At 43.0% G+C, this 15135-nt stretch overlaps 1 protein-coding gene across 8 annotated transcripts in view; it reads right to left on the bottom strand.

Annotated features, from left to right (window-relative positions):
- The window catches only part of EBF1 (EBF transcription factor 1), a 388001-nt gene that overhangs the window by 19855 nt on the left and 353011 nt on the right, over positions 1-15135 (bottom strand). For all 8 annotated transcript variants that reach the window (XM_059174181.1, XM_059174177.1, XM_059174180.1 and 5 more), the window contains exon 11: positions 14312-14400. In XM_059174181.1, the coding sequence (XP_059030164.1) occupies positions 14312-14400 (89 nt within the window). The remainder of the gene's footprint in view (positions 1-14311; positions 14401-15135) is intronic.

Consider the following 15135-nt stretch of genomic DNA (forward strand, 5'->3'; position numbering starts at 1 on the left):
ATACTGAGAGCTCTAATCACCCTTTAATCCTTTGAAAATGAAACATGTGAGTCCTGCTTCATAAAGTTACATCCTTCTTCTACCCAAGGAGCTGGGTCACACTTTCCCACTAGGCACATGGCCATAGGAGAGTCATTAACCCAACATCATTTCAGACCAGTGGTCTTATGGAGAGTGAATCTGGACTTTTGTCCTGAAAGTGATTTCCTTAACTGGTACCTTGCCCATACTAAAATGTCCTTTGCTGAAGAATCAACATAAGGATTTAAGGAATAGCCCACATTTGGTTCAGCTTTGCCAGTGTGATTCAGCTTCTATTAGCTATTTCTGCAAATAGGAAGAAGAAAGGAAATTTCTGGGTCCTCTATGAGTTAGTGCAATGGACCTGCAAGGTGCTTGGATTTTGGTGACCAGAAAATTGCTCTCACCTCCATGTCATTACGCTCCCAGTGAACTAGCCCCCAAGCGTGTTTGTGTTGGGGATCTAATATATTGCCTTTCAATCAGAGCTGAGAGCCACTGAACACACAGACAGAACATGACGAGCAGGTCAGGAAAGCAATAAAGATTTTACAGAGCTGTCCAAGGTGCTAAATTTACTCAATAATGGGTTTGGCACCATAGTGTTAACCTCTCATTTACTACCAGTTTGAGGGACTAAATTGAAGTAGCTGACTTCATTTACTTTGAAATGTATATTTTATGACATTATGTAAGTAGATTGAAAGGGCACTGCAGTTTTAACAATTTAAAGGCTAAAGCATGTTTAAGATGAAACTTGAATATTTATTGTATATTGCACTTAAAGTATATAGAATGTTAAAATGTATTGATTAAATTTGTAAAAGGCATTATAAAAATGACAGGTAGTATAAAAGATGTATGCCTTTTAAAATCAAATTGATAGTGTATGCTATCTCTTCTGTGGTCACAAGTGTAATTTTTTCGCAGTTTTATATGGTAATTTGAAAAATCTGTAATTTCACATTAGGAAATGATTGAGCCTGAGATGTTAAAAAAAAAAAAGAAAGAAAGAAATTTCCCATAAGGGGAAGAACTGGATGTTTCATATAATCTTTTGTCTCTGAAATTGTTCCTAAAGTCTTATTTTTTGTGGCATTAGGAGGGAGTATAGTATAAGGATCCTTCCATTCTAATGTGCAATTTTAATATTTCTGAAAAGAAAGAGCACTTGACTAGTACTAATATCTAATTTTTCAAGGCATTTATTTGTCAGGAGAGATTTTCTCTTCTTTTCATAATGTTTAAAACATCTCCCAGCTTGCAGTTTAAAAGATGAAGGTAGAGATTAGATTCTTCTAAGATAATTAATCCTATCCTTGGATTAAAAAAAAAAATCCCAGTAGGGAATAAAGAAGACAAATACTACTATCCTAAATATTGAAAAGCCCCAGAGTCTCCTTATAGAGCTAATGCTTGTTTTCCAATCTACATCCTTATTCAGACTATTTTTCTTTTCATGGCCTTGGATCTCCTCTCTTAAAGAAACAAAAAATGTTTATTCCTTAAAAACAACAACTTTCACTGATCTATTTTCTCTCACAGTTAAAAACTGGTTTCCCCTGTCCTATTATGACCACTAGTTTATGATAATGTGAATGGGGTTCTGCAAAGAAAAAAGGGGATAAACTATTGAGAGTCTACAGAAACACTGGGGAAACCCAACTCTGACAAACAGTTAAAGCATAATTGTTATGGGTTTTTACTTATGCTTCAGAGCCTTTATAATAAAGATGCTGAATGGACTACAAATTCGGAAGGAAGATTCATCTTTACTTCCTATGTTGCAACTCCATCAATTGGTAAATAATTTTTGAGCTTCCTGTTGCCCCTATAGTCAACAAAACAACATTGCTCTCTAGCACTTTCCAAGGCAGAGTATCCTCCCAGAATTAAGGTACAGGGTTCTATGGGGTTACAAAAGATTCTCCCTATCATCCGGTCCTACCATCTTTATCCAGTCTCCTCTCCCTACACATCTGAAGAACTGCTCTCTCTTCTGGTCTAGCTAGTCCTCCCTAGCCTAGAAGCAAAATGTTGGCTCTTTCCCATCTCCAGACCTTCTCTCCTTTCACCTTTTCTTTATTTGGAATGCTGACTTCAACCCGTGCCCATTCACAATGCCTCCTCATCCTCCAAAGCCCGAGAATGAAGGTGGTGCTGGTGGTTTGATTAATGATAAAAATAATTGTTGTTTATTGAAAGTGGAACATGAACCCATCCAGTCTTCACAGAGAGCCTGTTAAGGGGCTGTTTATACCACCATGTGGCAGAGGAGGAAACCAAGACTCAGAAAGGAGGGTCAACTTTCCTTGCGTCCACACAGCTGACGACTGGCTGAGCAGGGATTTAGTTTTGGGTGCTAGGTATCACAGCCTTTACTCTGGAGAATTATGCTCTTCCATCAGAAGGAATTCTACCCTCACCCAGCTTCTAATCTCTCTCATTCCTCTGAGAAATGGTGCTGACTGTTCCCTCTAGCACAGCACAACAGTTGATGCTGTGGGCTCATTTTCCTCTGATTTTAACTGTGTTAGTCTTCACTCTCCACCACTAGACTGTAGGCCCTTTGAGGCCATGAGTATCTGATCGCCTTCCCTAAGCCCCTAGCATAATGTCCAGTAGACCATGGGCCTTGAGAAATCCTTGTTGAAAAGTTTATTCTGAGATAGTTTCTGATTTTTAAAAATACTAGCTTGATTTATATGATGAAATGACAAAGGCATATATTTGGCCTGGTTTATAAAAGCAGAAGACTTAAACTTGGCTCCAGACCTTTTAATCCAATATATAAATTCCCCAAGGTCAAGTCTTGATCACTGTGGGGGTTTTTCATGCCACTTTTTTTTTCTTTTATGAATTTGCTCTTTTACTCCTGCTGGCTTGTGCTTACATTTTAATTTTGTGATTAATATAATGAATCATGTTGGGTACAGACATTATCTCAAGTTATAGGCTGCTAACAACATGAGGTTGGTCTTGATGCACATCAGCCTTTTATTAACTGTACTCTTAGACCCTTAGAAATACTTAGGTATTTGCACAGTCTTGAGAACCAGGCATATCGTGTCTGATATGCAGATACGGCTAGTTCGTCTTTCTTTGGGGTTCATGACGGTGAAAACTCTGGGAATTATTCCGCTGCTATGTGAATCTTCTCCCCAATGTCTGCCCTCAGACGTACAGACAATAAGCTCATATTCACTGGCCACATCTAATCTTCTAGGGTGAAATGGACGTTTATCTAATGGTCCAATACGGCGTCTGTTTATAAACCTAATTCAGTGTTCCAAGTAATTCAAACCCCGATGAGCAGGGGAGATGGCCTGAACTTTCCTTCATTCACAGCACATATACCAACTCATAAAGCCAGTGGAATACCCCTTTACCAACACAACATTAATTTCCAAATTTCTGAATCAGATTTTGAAGACTCTGGAGACCCCTATAATATTAAGGCCCAGGGATACTTCAGCAGTTTGGGAGGACAATTTGTACTTGGCTTTTTGCTCCCTCGAGCGGGAAATGTTTTGCAGGACATAGAAGAAAACAGAAGCTAAATTACAAAGTCAGGTTGACTTGGGCGATTCCTGAGAAAGAAGCACAATACCTTTCTGTCCCTACACATTTGCCTGATGCCCATTTATTGTCAATATGCTTTGCTTTATCAGGAGATCCAAGATATAACGGCCCCAAATACCAGCAACATAAAATGGAGTAGGGTGGCAGGATCACTCTCGGGTTAGAGGCGATAAACATCTGTCAATGGCATCAGCATTCATTTCATTTGCCTCCTCATTCCAGAGTTTACCAAAGGGTCCAGATTTGGCAGAGTATACCCAGCTCACTAGCCTCTAAGTTCTAGCTCTTTCCCTGCTTCCTTCTGAAAGTCTGGGTGACACGGCTGATCGGAACGCCTGCAAGCTGAAAAACTGATTGGAAGTTCCTTGTAGCCCATTCCCTGCAGAGAGTGATGTACAAAACGATAAATACTAGTTGTACTGAGAGGTGATTTCTGAGCAGGGTACTTTTCTATCCCAATGTCTTTGGTGTTTATTCAGCCTAATGGAAAATTCCACAATGGCAGACTTTGCATTCTAAAAAATCATATCATGAGGGCAGGGAGGGAAGGAGTAAAACAAACCCAAATAATACTTGAGGACTGTTTAGTTTCCAATCCTCTGAGACATTCCTCAAATTTTTCATTTTTCTGGTAATAGGAACTCAAAAGAGAGCTGACCGCAGATCATTAGAAACCTTTCGTGTCACTCTTTAAGCGCTCTTTACTCAGAAGCCCTATGACTGAGAAGAGTCACTTACATTTAGCATAGATATAATTAAACATGTTTCTGTTGAAAGGGGCATTCTCATTATGGCTAAAGACCACTTTAGAGTAAATTGAAACGGAAAGGAGGAGCATAGATGAGGTGTAGGTAGCAAGTGGTTATTTCTAGGGAGGCATAAAATGCCAAATGTGGAACAATTATATTTTACAACCCTGCATCCTAAAGACTTCATAGTATTTTATTATATAAGAAATTTCAGCTGAAGCTTACAGAACGCTCTAGCACATACTATTGCCCACAGTCTTTAAAGAAAAATAAAATTCGAGCCACAATTAAAATTTGCAGAAATTTTCAGAACAAAGGAATTCAGTAATATGAAAGATTCTACTGCTCTTAGTACAAAAGGCATAGAAGGCATTCTTGTTCAGTCTAAAGAAAATGTGGGGGGTCATCAGCACCTTCTCTAATTTTAAAGTCGGTGTTCTCCAGATTAGATGAGAGCCCTCTTCCTACGCAAACATATCACTACGCACTATCATGCCACGTGGCCAGAGGCACGTCAGAGAGCTGTGCCTTTGTTACAAACATGGCATAGAAGACTTCTGAATCACATGAAATTAAAGTAGGTTGTAAGCTAAGGCAGCTATATCAACGTAAGACATACTAACTTACATGATTGACTTTTACAGTGGAAAGAAAAAGGCTGTTTTCAAGCAGCCGTTACTGCCTCAATGGAAAAAAAAAAATCAATGGAAGTGAAATGAACAAGAGATTTTGTCTGAGTTGCAGTTAATACCACTGAAGAGCTATGGATAATAAAAGGTCAACAAATAAATTAGCCAGAGTGTTATGAAATGAATGATTTGGCTTCTAATTTTATTGAGTGAAAATTGTTCGCTGCCTATTAGACCAGGTAATTTTTATCTGGTGCCCCAATTCCTGTTCCGTAAGCAATAATATAGTTTTAAGAGCTGTCGGTTCGATCGCGTGACCTCTGAGAAGCCGGCTCGGACAGCTGACTGCTATGATGGATAACTAAGCTTGGTCTCCACAAGGTGCCAACCCTCCCTTTCCTACAAGGGGATCTCATAAAAGAAACATTACAGCTTGATTCATTTTACCAAAATGTTCGACTTTTCAAGTGTCAGCAGTTAAGTATAAATTGTGAAACCAGGTATTTCTGCGAAGAGTTATGACAATGGCTTTCCCCCCTCTTTTTGGTCTCCTGGCATTCTCTTCTAAATGGTGTCATGGTAATTGGTGAATGGGAGCCTGGGGTGCTTCCCGCCACAAATACAGTGAAAGATGGTGTCTGCACCCTTGTGAATATGACCTGCTTGGAGGTACAGAGCTGAACTCGGTAACCTCTGGCCGGCTCTTCTTATTCCAATTCATTGTACTGGTTTAAGACCGACGCTCTGGGTTAGGTCCTGCTGAGTGGCCTTGGAAATCGACTTTCTGATCAGGATAAAAGTCTCTGCTTAAAGAGAAGGCTACGGACAGAGGTGCCTTTTTCAGGGGTAGGTTGTAAAGTCAGCACATGAAACAAAAACTGCCTAGAGTCAAAATTACCCTTGAAAATCTTTAAAGTCACCCAAGGTCTGGGCTCTTAGAAACACAAAGGCCGAAAATTAACTACTTCTGTTTCTCTTTGTCTTTGGGTTGTGGATTCCCTTTCCCTGGGGCAAAGCAGAATAAATGTCTAGTTGGAAAGTAGAAGGACCACTGAGTAAACAGAGAAATTTATTGCCGTACCTATGTATCCGTACTTCTGTGTCTATGTGTTTGGGGTGTGTGTACACAAATGTACGTGTATATTTGTATTTCTGGACAAGTACGTATCGTTAAACTTGAGTAAGTGATATGTGCATGCTGGAGCCCTGTTGTACTTCAAGGATATCCAAGGGAGGCAAAAACAGAGTTTGCTTTGGTTCTTAAACTGTCGAACATCATCAGCTATTATATGCACCTCCAGACGAATGATATCTGTAAATTCCCAGGGCTTTACAGATGGTCCTGAGTATAACTGCAATTAAAATCCACTGCCTTGAGACTGCCGAGGCTGTTCTGATTACTCTGATGTTTAATTGAAGTGTAACTCAAGGCTGGAAATAGTGAGCAAGGTTGAAGACCTCCCTCCTAGTGTCTGTTTCTAAGGGCTTCGGTCTAAGAGGAAGGTTTTGGATGGTAGGGAGGGACACAGGAGTTAGCCCCTTGTTCCTCCTGTGACTTCTCCCTGAACTGAGGAGTAATCATATTCAATGCCCCTGCCCACAGGGTGTAATGTGAAGTAGGGTCAACGTGATCCTCCTCCTCAAGAGCTCAGAGCTAAAAACGAACTCGGAAGAGTTTCCAGAATTCAGCTACGGGCTAACTGCTATTACAGGTCCCAACGACAATGACTCTGCTGCTAAAGAGAAAAAGAATGATCTCCAGTGTCCGTATGTGCATGTGTTTAATTCACACTGCCAGCTGCCACGTTTGCTTGGCTCAGCCCTTTCTGAGCTAAGTTCAGTCCATGCTACCATTTCCCTCTTCCTCCACCTCCCACCCCCACCCCAGTCCTGGACAAGCTTGAGGATGTTTTTAGGATTGGAAAGCAAAATCACCTTTTCTCTTAAAATTCCTTTTTCTTAGTTCTAGAACGCAGTGCTTAGGGATACTAGCTCTGGGGCTCAGCATAGTTGGCTCAAATCCGTGCTCTGGTACCGGCCAGCGGTGTGAATGCCTGCCTCGGTTTCCCCATCTGTAAAGCTGGGTTTATACTCACACCTGGCCCAGCAGATGTATAGTCCGTGCTTAACTGAGCTGTAGACGACACTAATACTGATAACCATCGCTTGTTCCCCAGAGAACTTCTGCAAGTGATCTGCATTCTTAGAGTCAATGTGCACTGTTAGCTTCTGAACGGACTACCAGGGAGGAAGGCAGGTGAGGTAGAAAACCTGCATTTACCAGTTCCATAAGCTTGAGCAGATTACTTGGCCTCTCTGGGCCTCAGTGTCCTCATCTCTGAAATGGGCCCAATGCAATAATGACGAGTGGAATAACGTACCAAAAAACAAGTCGAAGGGAAAATTACAGCTCTTGTGAGGATCATGGGCTTTTTAAATGAAACTACGATCTGTCTCCCTCCAGAAATGCATACTCCTAAACCCGGCCCCCCAAGGGTTCTATATTCAGTCTCGGGGAGCATACAGGACAAGGCTAAGCTCCCCCAAAACAAGAGGCATAAGTTGAGGGGCCACCAAGCCTCTAACTTGAGCATATTATCAAAACAGGTTGTAGAATTTGCTTGTGAGGTTTCTGGCAAACACAGGGGAGAGAGGAGGAAAGGGGGCTGCATTCCATAATTTGTGCTTTGACAAGAGAATGCAGAGACAAAAATGTTTCTTGTCCTCAAACTCAAGTGTGTGTTTTCCAAGAGTTAAATACACCATATGCTTTGCTTTTGTTTCTGTATTTTTGTCTGCGTCGAGTCATTTTGGTTCCTGGGTAAAATGCTAATAGAGTTTCCTCAAATGACAAACATAAATGAATGACCAAGGTGAGAGGGTGGCCAGTGTCACAGCGTGGAAGTTACAGATGATAGGTTCTTCTTTGCTCTTTCCTGAAACCCTTACTTATCCCCCTTTCTGCTAACAGACAACGTGGTTATGCAAAGATTTCTTATTTGTATTTTCACCAATGCAACTGCAGGTTTTGAATCACTGATAGTCTTTGCATAAAGACTAAAACAATAAAAGCATAATTAGAATACATTGTATACAGCCGACTCTAGTTTTATTTTGCCCCAGCTCTGTATTTATGATAAATCGCTAAACACGAACGCTCTTTAGGGAGGGTGATTTTGGGTCTCGTCTCTCCATTGAGCAAAAACAGTGCCTGTGAGTGGAGTCTGAATTTCCATTCTGCGAGTGTACAGTTGAACTGAATAATATTTGGCACAATGCAGTGCACAACCGAGCCACTAAATGGCTGATTTACTAAATTATTATTAGATGAGCCCTTGCTGTTCCAAATGAAAGTGCAGTCACTGTCTTCCTTCATGGTGTGTTCAAATTGTTCTGTGTTTAAATATTCAGCATGAGGCTAATGTGAACTGATGAACTGAGACTATAAACATTCACTTTCAATACAGATAGAGCGACAGAGATGCAACATATCATGTGGCCCGCGGAGGTGAAAATGATTTATATTTAAGGATGTTGCTGCCTACTTCCATTACTTTAAGGTACTCTTAATTAGCATGGTGTTGGAAATGACTAATTCCCACGTACAGGAAGAGCAGGCTCATGGAGGCTGAGATTTTTCCGCATGCCAATGAAGGAGAAGGGACCATAAAGGATTGGCTGCCTATGTGGTCCAGAAGCCCAAGTCTTATCTGTGTCAGGCTGCACCGCACCAGCCGAGGATAATGCGTCTCCTGGAAGAACTATGGTTTTTGACATTCAATGTTTATTTTTATTTTTGTTTTTGTTTTTGTTTTTTCCCTAGACCTTCCCGGAGGGCCTTTAGTGCTTCCTCACTTCATCCGTCCCTCTGCAATCCACACACCTTCCGACCCAGGTCGGCTACCCAGCCACCCCGACACCTCTCCCCCACTCACCAGCTTCTTTCCTGACACCTGCTGGAATGGAGAGCAGCCCTTTGCTCCTTGGAAGAATACAGCCCTTCTTCCCTCCTCCCCTTTGAGGGCAGTTAGAGGCAAGCACTTAAAATACTGTGATCACTTACAGTAGATTAGAATTTTTTATTGGTACCGTGTTGCCATAACAACGTGAAGACAGCAGATGACTTAAGCTAAGCTTGCAAAGCAAAAGGCTGCTCATCTGGCAGTTAAAATGAATACAGTTCATTTCACAAGTTTCCCATATGGACTCTTAGTGTATGGTAATGAGGAGACCATATGGTGAGAGAAAATGCACTGAGAACAATTGGGTTCCACTGGCTGAGTGGGAAGTTGGGAGAGAAAACTGGGGTGAGAGATTCTGGTGTGTGCGCTCTCTGGGTTCAAGGTTTGCTTGAGGTTTGTTTTGGTGTTTGTTTGGGATGGTTGTTTTCCACAGGGGTTTGCGTTTCTTCATCCACTCCTTAATATGTCGGCTGTGCGAAATGACAAACATCTTGCAAATTTTGCAATATCATTCATCACAAACTGTCAGCAGTGTTTGCAAATCTGACTTGCAAGATCTTTTAAATGTGTTGTTCTTAAAAGGCAACAGAACTAAGTTTTTAGACAAAGTGCAGGAAAATTTAAGCACTTCTGACAAGCAGAAACATTAACAGTAATCATTTTAAAAACACTTGCATCTTTTGCCTGCATGTTTAGCTGTAAATAATGCTAGAATGTATAAAAGCTTTAAAGTAAAAATGTAATAAATACTTTTTATTATGTTTCATAAAGGATAAAAAAAAATGCCGTGAGCCATGTGTATGCGTTATCTGTATATGTGAACACATAGAGATGGATAGCTCCTCCTCTCCTTCCTACTAACCAGATTGGAGACCTGGGAAGACAGCTTGAAAAAGGCTCTAAAGTCAATTCTGTACTATACATGCTTCATAAAAGATGAATATAAATGCATTAGTTAGACACGGTGAGCTAAATTAGAAGGTCAGGCAGGGCTGGGAGGGCTGAAAAATCACACACCCAATGAGTGTAATTACTCTTTTTTAAGTCTATTAAGTGGTGTTGTTCTATCAAGGCTCAGGGGTATAGGACAGGAAGAACAAGATAAAGTAATGTGTATTTATTACTCCCACTGGATCAATTTACCAGATATTTTCAGCTCCATAAAGCAAAATACACAAATGCCGCCTTTGTTACTTTTCTCAGACGGCTTTATTTTCTCTAAAAGAGGGACTGGCTCTCGCAGGAAAAACCGTTGGCCCTATGGAGGTCCCCACGCCAGCCCCTCTCCGTGGGGGAATGAGAGAAAGCTGGCAAGAGTTCCAGTAGGATAGGGGTGAGGTAACAGGCGAGGGACAGGGAGAGGAGCCAGTCACCTCAAGAAAGAATTATCTGGCTTTCCAGATCTGAAGGCAGAGTGGGAATAGGACGCAGTGGTAACTGTGAGGTGCTCAGGCCCAAGGATTCACATCTTCGGTCTCCCTCCGGCTAGCTGTGTGGCCTCCGCAAGCCGCTGGCCCTCTGGAACTTGGACTCCCGTGGAATGGGGAGGACCCACATTGCAGGGACTGGAGCCTCCATGTGCTAAAGTCATGCTAGATGACAGAGGGGGCCCCTTGCAGAAATTCTCTCACTAAGGCCCAACAGCAACCTGTCGGGGCCACAGCAGGGAGGAGGAGGAGCAGGGGCTGGAGAGGCTTGCGCCACCACACAGCGCGGTGGATCTGGTTTTCATACTCCACGTCCGAGTGGAGAGCTCACTCTCTGGGCCTCTGTACTCTTTGAACACCTTGACAAAGCAGGGCTGGCCCCAGGAGAGGCACTAAGTAACCTTACCTGCTCCCTGGGCTGGTGGCAGGGTCCCCTCTCCCTGCCTTTGTGCTCATGCTCGCTGAGGAAAACTTTTAATAAATCGGAAGGGGATGGAGACACCTCTGGCCTTCCAAACAGTGAAAATTCTTGGCTCAGTGTTTCTGGATGACATCGTGCATGCTAGCGTCTCGCAGTCTCTGACTGACCGCAGCCCCCACCCCCTCACCTCCACACTACCCGCAGAGTCAGCCTTCACCCCAAAGTCAGTCACATGTTCCTCTCCCTCCCGCCAGGATCCAGAGAGGCAGGCAAGTTTGTATGAGACAGAACAGAATGCTTCCCTTTAAAATCTCAGCCCGCCCTTCTCCCTGTGTATCAGAAAAAGGAAACCAAAAAACACCTGGGCTTCGGATAATTACAGTATTTGAAATTTGTGCATACGGCCACTGTCACTAATGGTGACCTTCGGGGACAAAATGATTTACGAAGAAGGATTCAGCTCACTCCTGTTTCCTCATTTGGTAAGTGGGAAGATGTCTGCTCTCCCGACTTCTCTCCGAAGACGGGCTCCACTAAAACAAAGCATGTACAAGTTCTTTGAAAAAGCACAAGCCAGTATACAAAGGCATATTATTATGGAAAGCTGTCTGCTTGGTCTTTGGAGCAGTTTCATTTGACAGAATATGTGGGTGGTTGTATGAATCTAGCTTTGTCTATTCACAAACACATGGGTTTAATAAAGTGCAGTTTGTTTTTTAAGGTGTGTGGTCCAAGGCTCACTGAAACACTCCTGTCTGACAAACACTGACCATGATTCTAAGAAAGGCGGAGCCCATGTTTAATCCCCCTAACAATGGACAGCAGGAGTGTAAATCTCTCAAGGGCACAGGAATACCTCGAGCTGGCTCCATCCGCTGCTTCCTGACCCTGATCTTGAACTCTCACTCCACCTTAACGTTCGGAGCCAGGAGGACAGCCCTTGTGATGTGAGTCACGGGAGAGCTTCCTGGGGTGGGCTCCTGCCAGAGCCCTTGCACAGCTCAGTGGCTCGATGCAGGCTGCGGAGTGTTTCCTTAACACACAAATCTATTGTGTGCTGATGACTCCTCCCAAACCCAGGAAAAGAGGGCTAGGAATTCCACCATGAGGCCACTGGGGACGAAATGACACGTGCCCGGGCTGTTCCCTCAACAGAGCTGAACGGGATGTGGGACTGGAAACAGGTCTTTTAGAAGTACACAAAACTCAGTCCTATGTGCCTCTTTCTCTTCTTTAGGAATAAGACAAGTACTTCCTGACTTCTTGAGACCTCAGTCTTTAAACCAGATTTATCTTCTATTTTTCGATCAATATTTACTGAGAGGCAACGGTGAGCCAGGGAGCTGTGTCAGAGGGCACCCGCAGGATAACCTCTGTATCCTAACATGTTCCCCGTGAAGTCAGCACAGTTATTGTCACCACTTTTTAGATGAAGAAACTGAGGTACAGAAGATAAATCACCCGTGCAACTGCTCGCCAGGGTTAGACGTCCTGCTCGGCAGAGACTGGATGGCAGAGACCTCAGAAGCAAGAATGCCATTCTCACTCACTGGCAAAGAATCGTAGCTACCCTTTGTTGCGTGCTCAGTAAGCGGTTAAAACAGCAATCGGAAGAGGTAGAAGATAGTCCCATCTCCATTTGGTAGAGAAGGAAACTGAGGCACGGAGAGGTAACGAATTTTGGAGAAACAAGAACAACAACAAATTCTGATCCCAGCTGCATAGCTAATAAGTGTCCCTGGTCCGAGTCCCACCCCTGCCAATCTGACTCTCCAGTCCTTTTAGCAGATTCTAGAGACATCAAAATGCCAAATGTAACATGAAGACTGTCCCCATGTGGAAAAAAATTGAAAAAATCTGGCATTGTGGCCATGCCTTCTTTCCGCCACTGAGACACCTAAGGCACTGACCGGTGGGTGGACCTAACATCATTCACATCACTGTGCTATAAAATGACCAATTACAGTCCCACAGGGAATGCATGGGAGCTAGGTTCTTGCTTGATGGAGGAACTTAAAAGTCAATCTCTCCAAGGCACATCTTCACTCTAGAAGAGACTGTGGCTCACTATTACCATTAGATTATTTAATCGCTCACCAAGAGTAAGTCAGGGTAGAAGAGAACTATGTGTAAGATGGAGGCCCGCTGCAAAGACCAGGATGCGAACAGACCAACACGTCATATGACTTCTTCCTCTGAGGTGAGCTTTACGGAGGGGGACAGCAGGAGGCTGTGCTGAGAAGCTGAAGGTTGAGGCTGAAGTCTGTGTGGTTCTACCCCAGGTATGGGCAGAGAAGAGCCGTTTTTGCTGGTCACTGTACCTCTCATCACTCGGGTGAATCCTGACTCCCTCATCTGCGCCTCAGTTGGGGGGACACCCTTCTCCTGGGCAAGGCCTGTTCTGACAGGTGGCCTTGCTGCCCAGGGCACCCGACGTGCAGGGAGCATGTGACGATAGACGAATACCCCAAAGAAATCTGCTGCGCTAGGAAGAATGCCTACTTCATTTTTCTAAGTGTTTTACAAGAAGAAACAGACCTAGAAAGGACATGTCTCTAGCCCTGCTCTGGCAAGAGAGCACCCTCATCTACTCACTTAATTTACAGAAGTTTTCATTTGGGTAGTAAATGAAACTTCATTTTACTGTCAGTAAATGGTGAATGGTAGTTCCACTAATTCTCTGAATGTCTTCAGCATTTAACTGCTCTCTACTCGGGAGTCCTTGCAGAACTCTGGTTGCACTTTAAATGTGCCCATTACTTCCCATTGTTGTTCATTGAGCATGGTGATCTCTTTGCCACAAGGGCCACAGTCCTCGTACAGAGATGGGAACACTGCCCACACTGCCAACAGGTACAGAATAGAAGCCAATACATGTGAACTTCCTACTTTCTGTATTGGCAACTAACGACATATTGCTGCATGGCATATATGACTCGGTCCTGAATTTTTGTTTAGTTTCTCACATGTTTGTACTGTATTTCCAGTTAAGTAGGATGCGTCTGGTGGTTAAGAGGCTCTGTCTTATCTGGCAAGTTGTAAGATCTGCCATATGTTTCTTTTGAGCTCTAGCTGCACCGGGGATAAGTGTAAATCCTCACATAGGTAGAAAGGCAGTGTTCTCTTTCCTCTTGAGAGTTGGTGTGAGGCAGGGATTAATAACCTGAACTTCAGAGTCAGGCTGTATAGGTTTGAATCTCAGTTTAGCAATTGACATGCTATGTAATCTTGGGCAAATGATTTGATGTCTCTTTGCTTGATTATTTTCTTCTCTAAAATGGAGGTAACACCTACCAAACTCAGAGGGTTTTGAAAGGAAGAAATAACATCATGGAGGTAAAATCAGTATAACACTTTCGGTATTGTTTTGGTATTGTTTACCTTGTAGTACCAAGCACACAAAGCCCACAAATGTTGAGCTGTTTGTCTATGAACTAATTTTTATCGACAGCAAAATTTTCTGCTAATCACCTAAACCCATGTGTCCAGAGACCATAACCCGATAAAGAGATATCCTGACCTTTGGTAAACGCTCAGGGTCACCAGGGTGCCGAGGAATGACCTTCTGTAACCTCTGGAAACCATAATCGATGGTGGGTTCGTTGAGCGCTGCAATGAAGAAGTCACATGGTTAGAACAATCTCAGGAAATAAAGCAGACCACAACACTGATGGTATGGAAATAAGCAGGAGTCCAAAGTTTAATTTACACTGCTGAATTAGATCATGAGATGATCAGATGCTCAATTCCCCTGCTGAACATTTCTACTGTCTACTTCTGCTATTGACCATGGTAGGCAGTGATTTGCTCAAAAGAACAGTAACAGCAGGTCCCAAACTCTGTTTTTCTGGCCAAATTCCATATTCCTTACATAACCAAAAAATAGAAAGTAAAATGGCATTCGATGTGAAGTTTTAGGATTCACTGGTGAGCAGCTCAGGTCAAAATCCTCAAGGGCTTGACTGAGGGTAGCTCTGGATTATAAACAGCAGGAGGACAAGTACTTTCTTAACTGAAAACTCTCTGGTAGACCTCAGCAGGTACATCTCAGTCCCTCTATGGCAATGAAGCCTGTGACCATGTGGTGAGGAGCAGGGAGATGCAATCTTCTCATCATAGGAAGCCGATTCTCCCCTTGGATAGAGTCTGCAAGGTGATAGGTGTTGAACATGCCCTTGATACAACACCCTCACATCTAAAGTGACAGCCACGTTTACCAACATTAATATTATTTCAGGAAGAAGACCGGCCTCTGTGGAGTACTAGCTTGAAACAGCGGGGTCTCCAAGGAAAATTCTTCAAGAGACTAGAAGAAGAGCAAACCTGTAATAATATTTGGAGACA

Source organism: Mustela lutreola, chromosome 5 (assembly GCF_030435805.1).
Source record: "Mustela lutreola isolate mMusLut2 chromosome 5, mMusLut2.pri, whole genome shotgun sequence".
Taxonomy (NCBI): Eukaryota; Metazoa; Chordata; class Mammalia; order Carnivora; family Mustelidae; genus Mustela; species Mustela lutreola.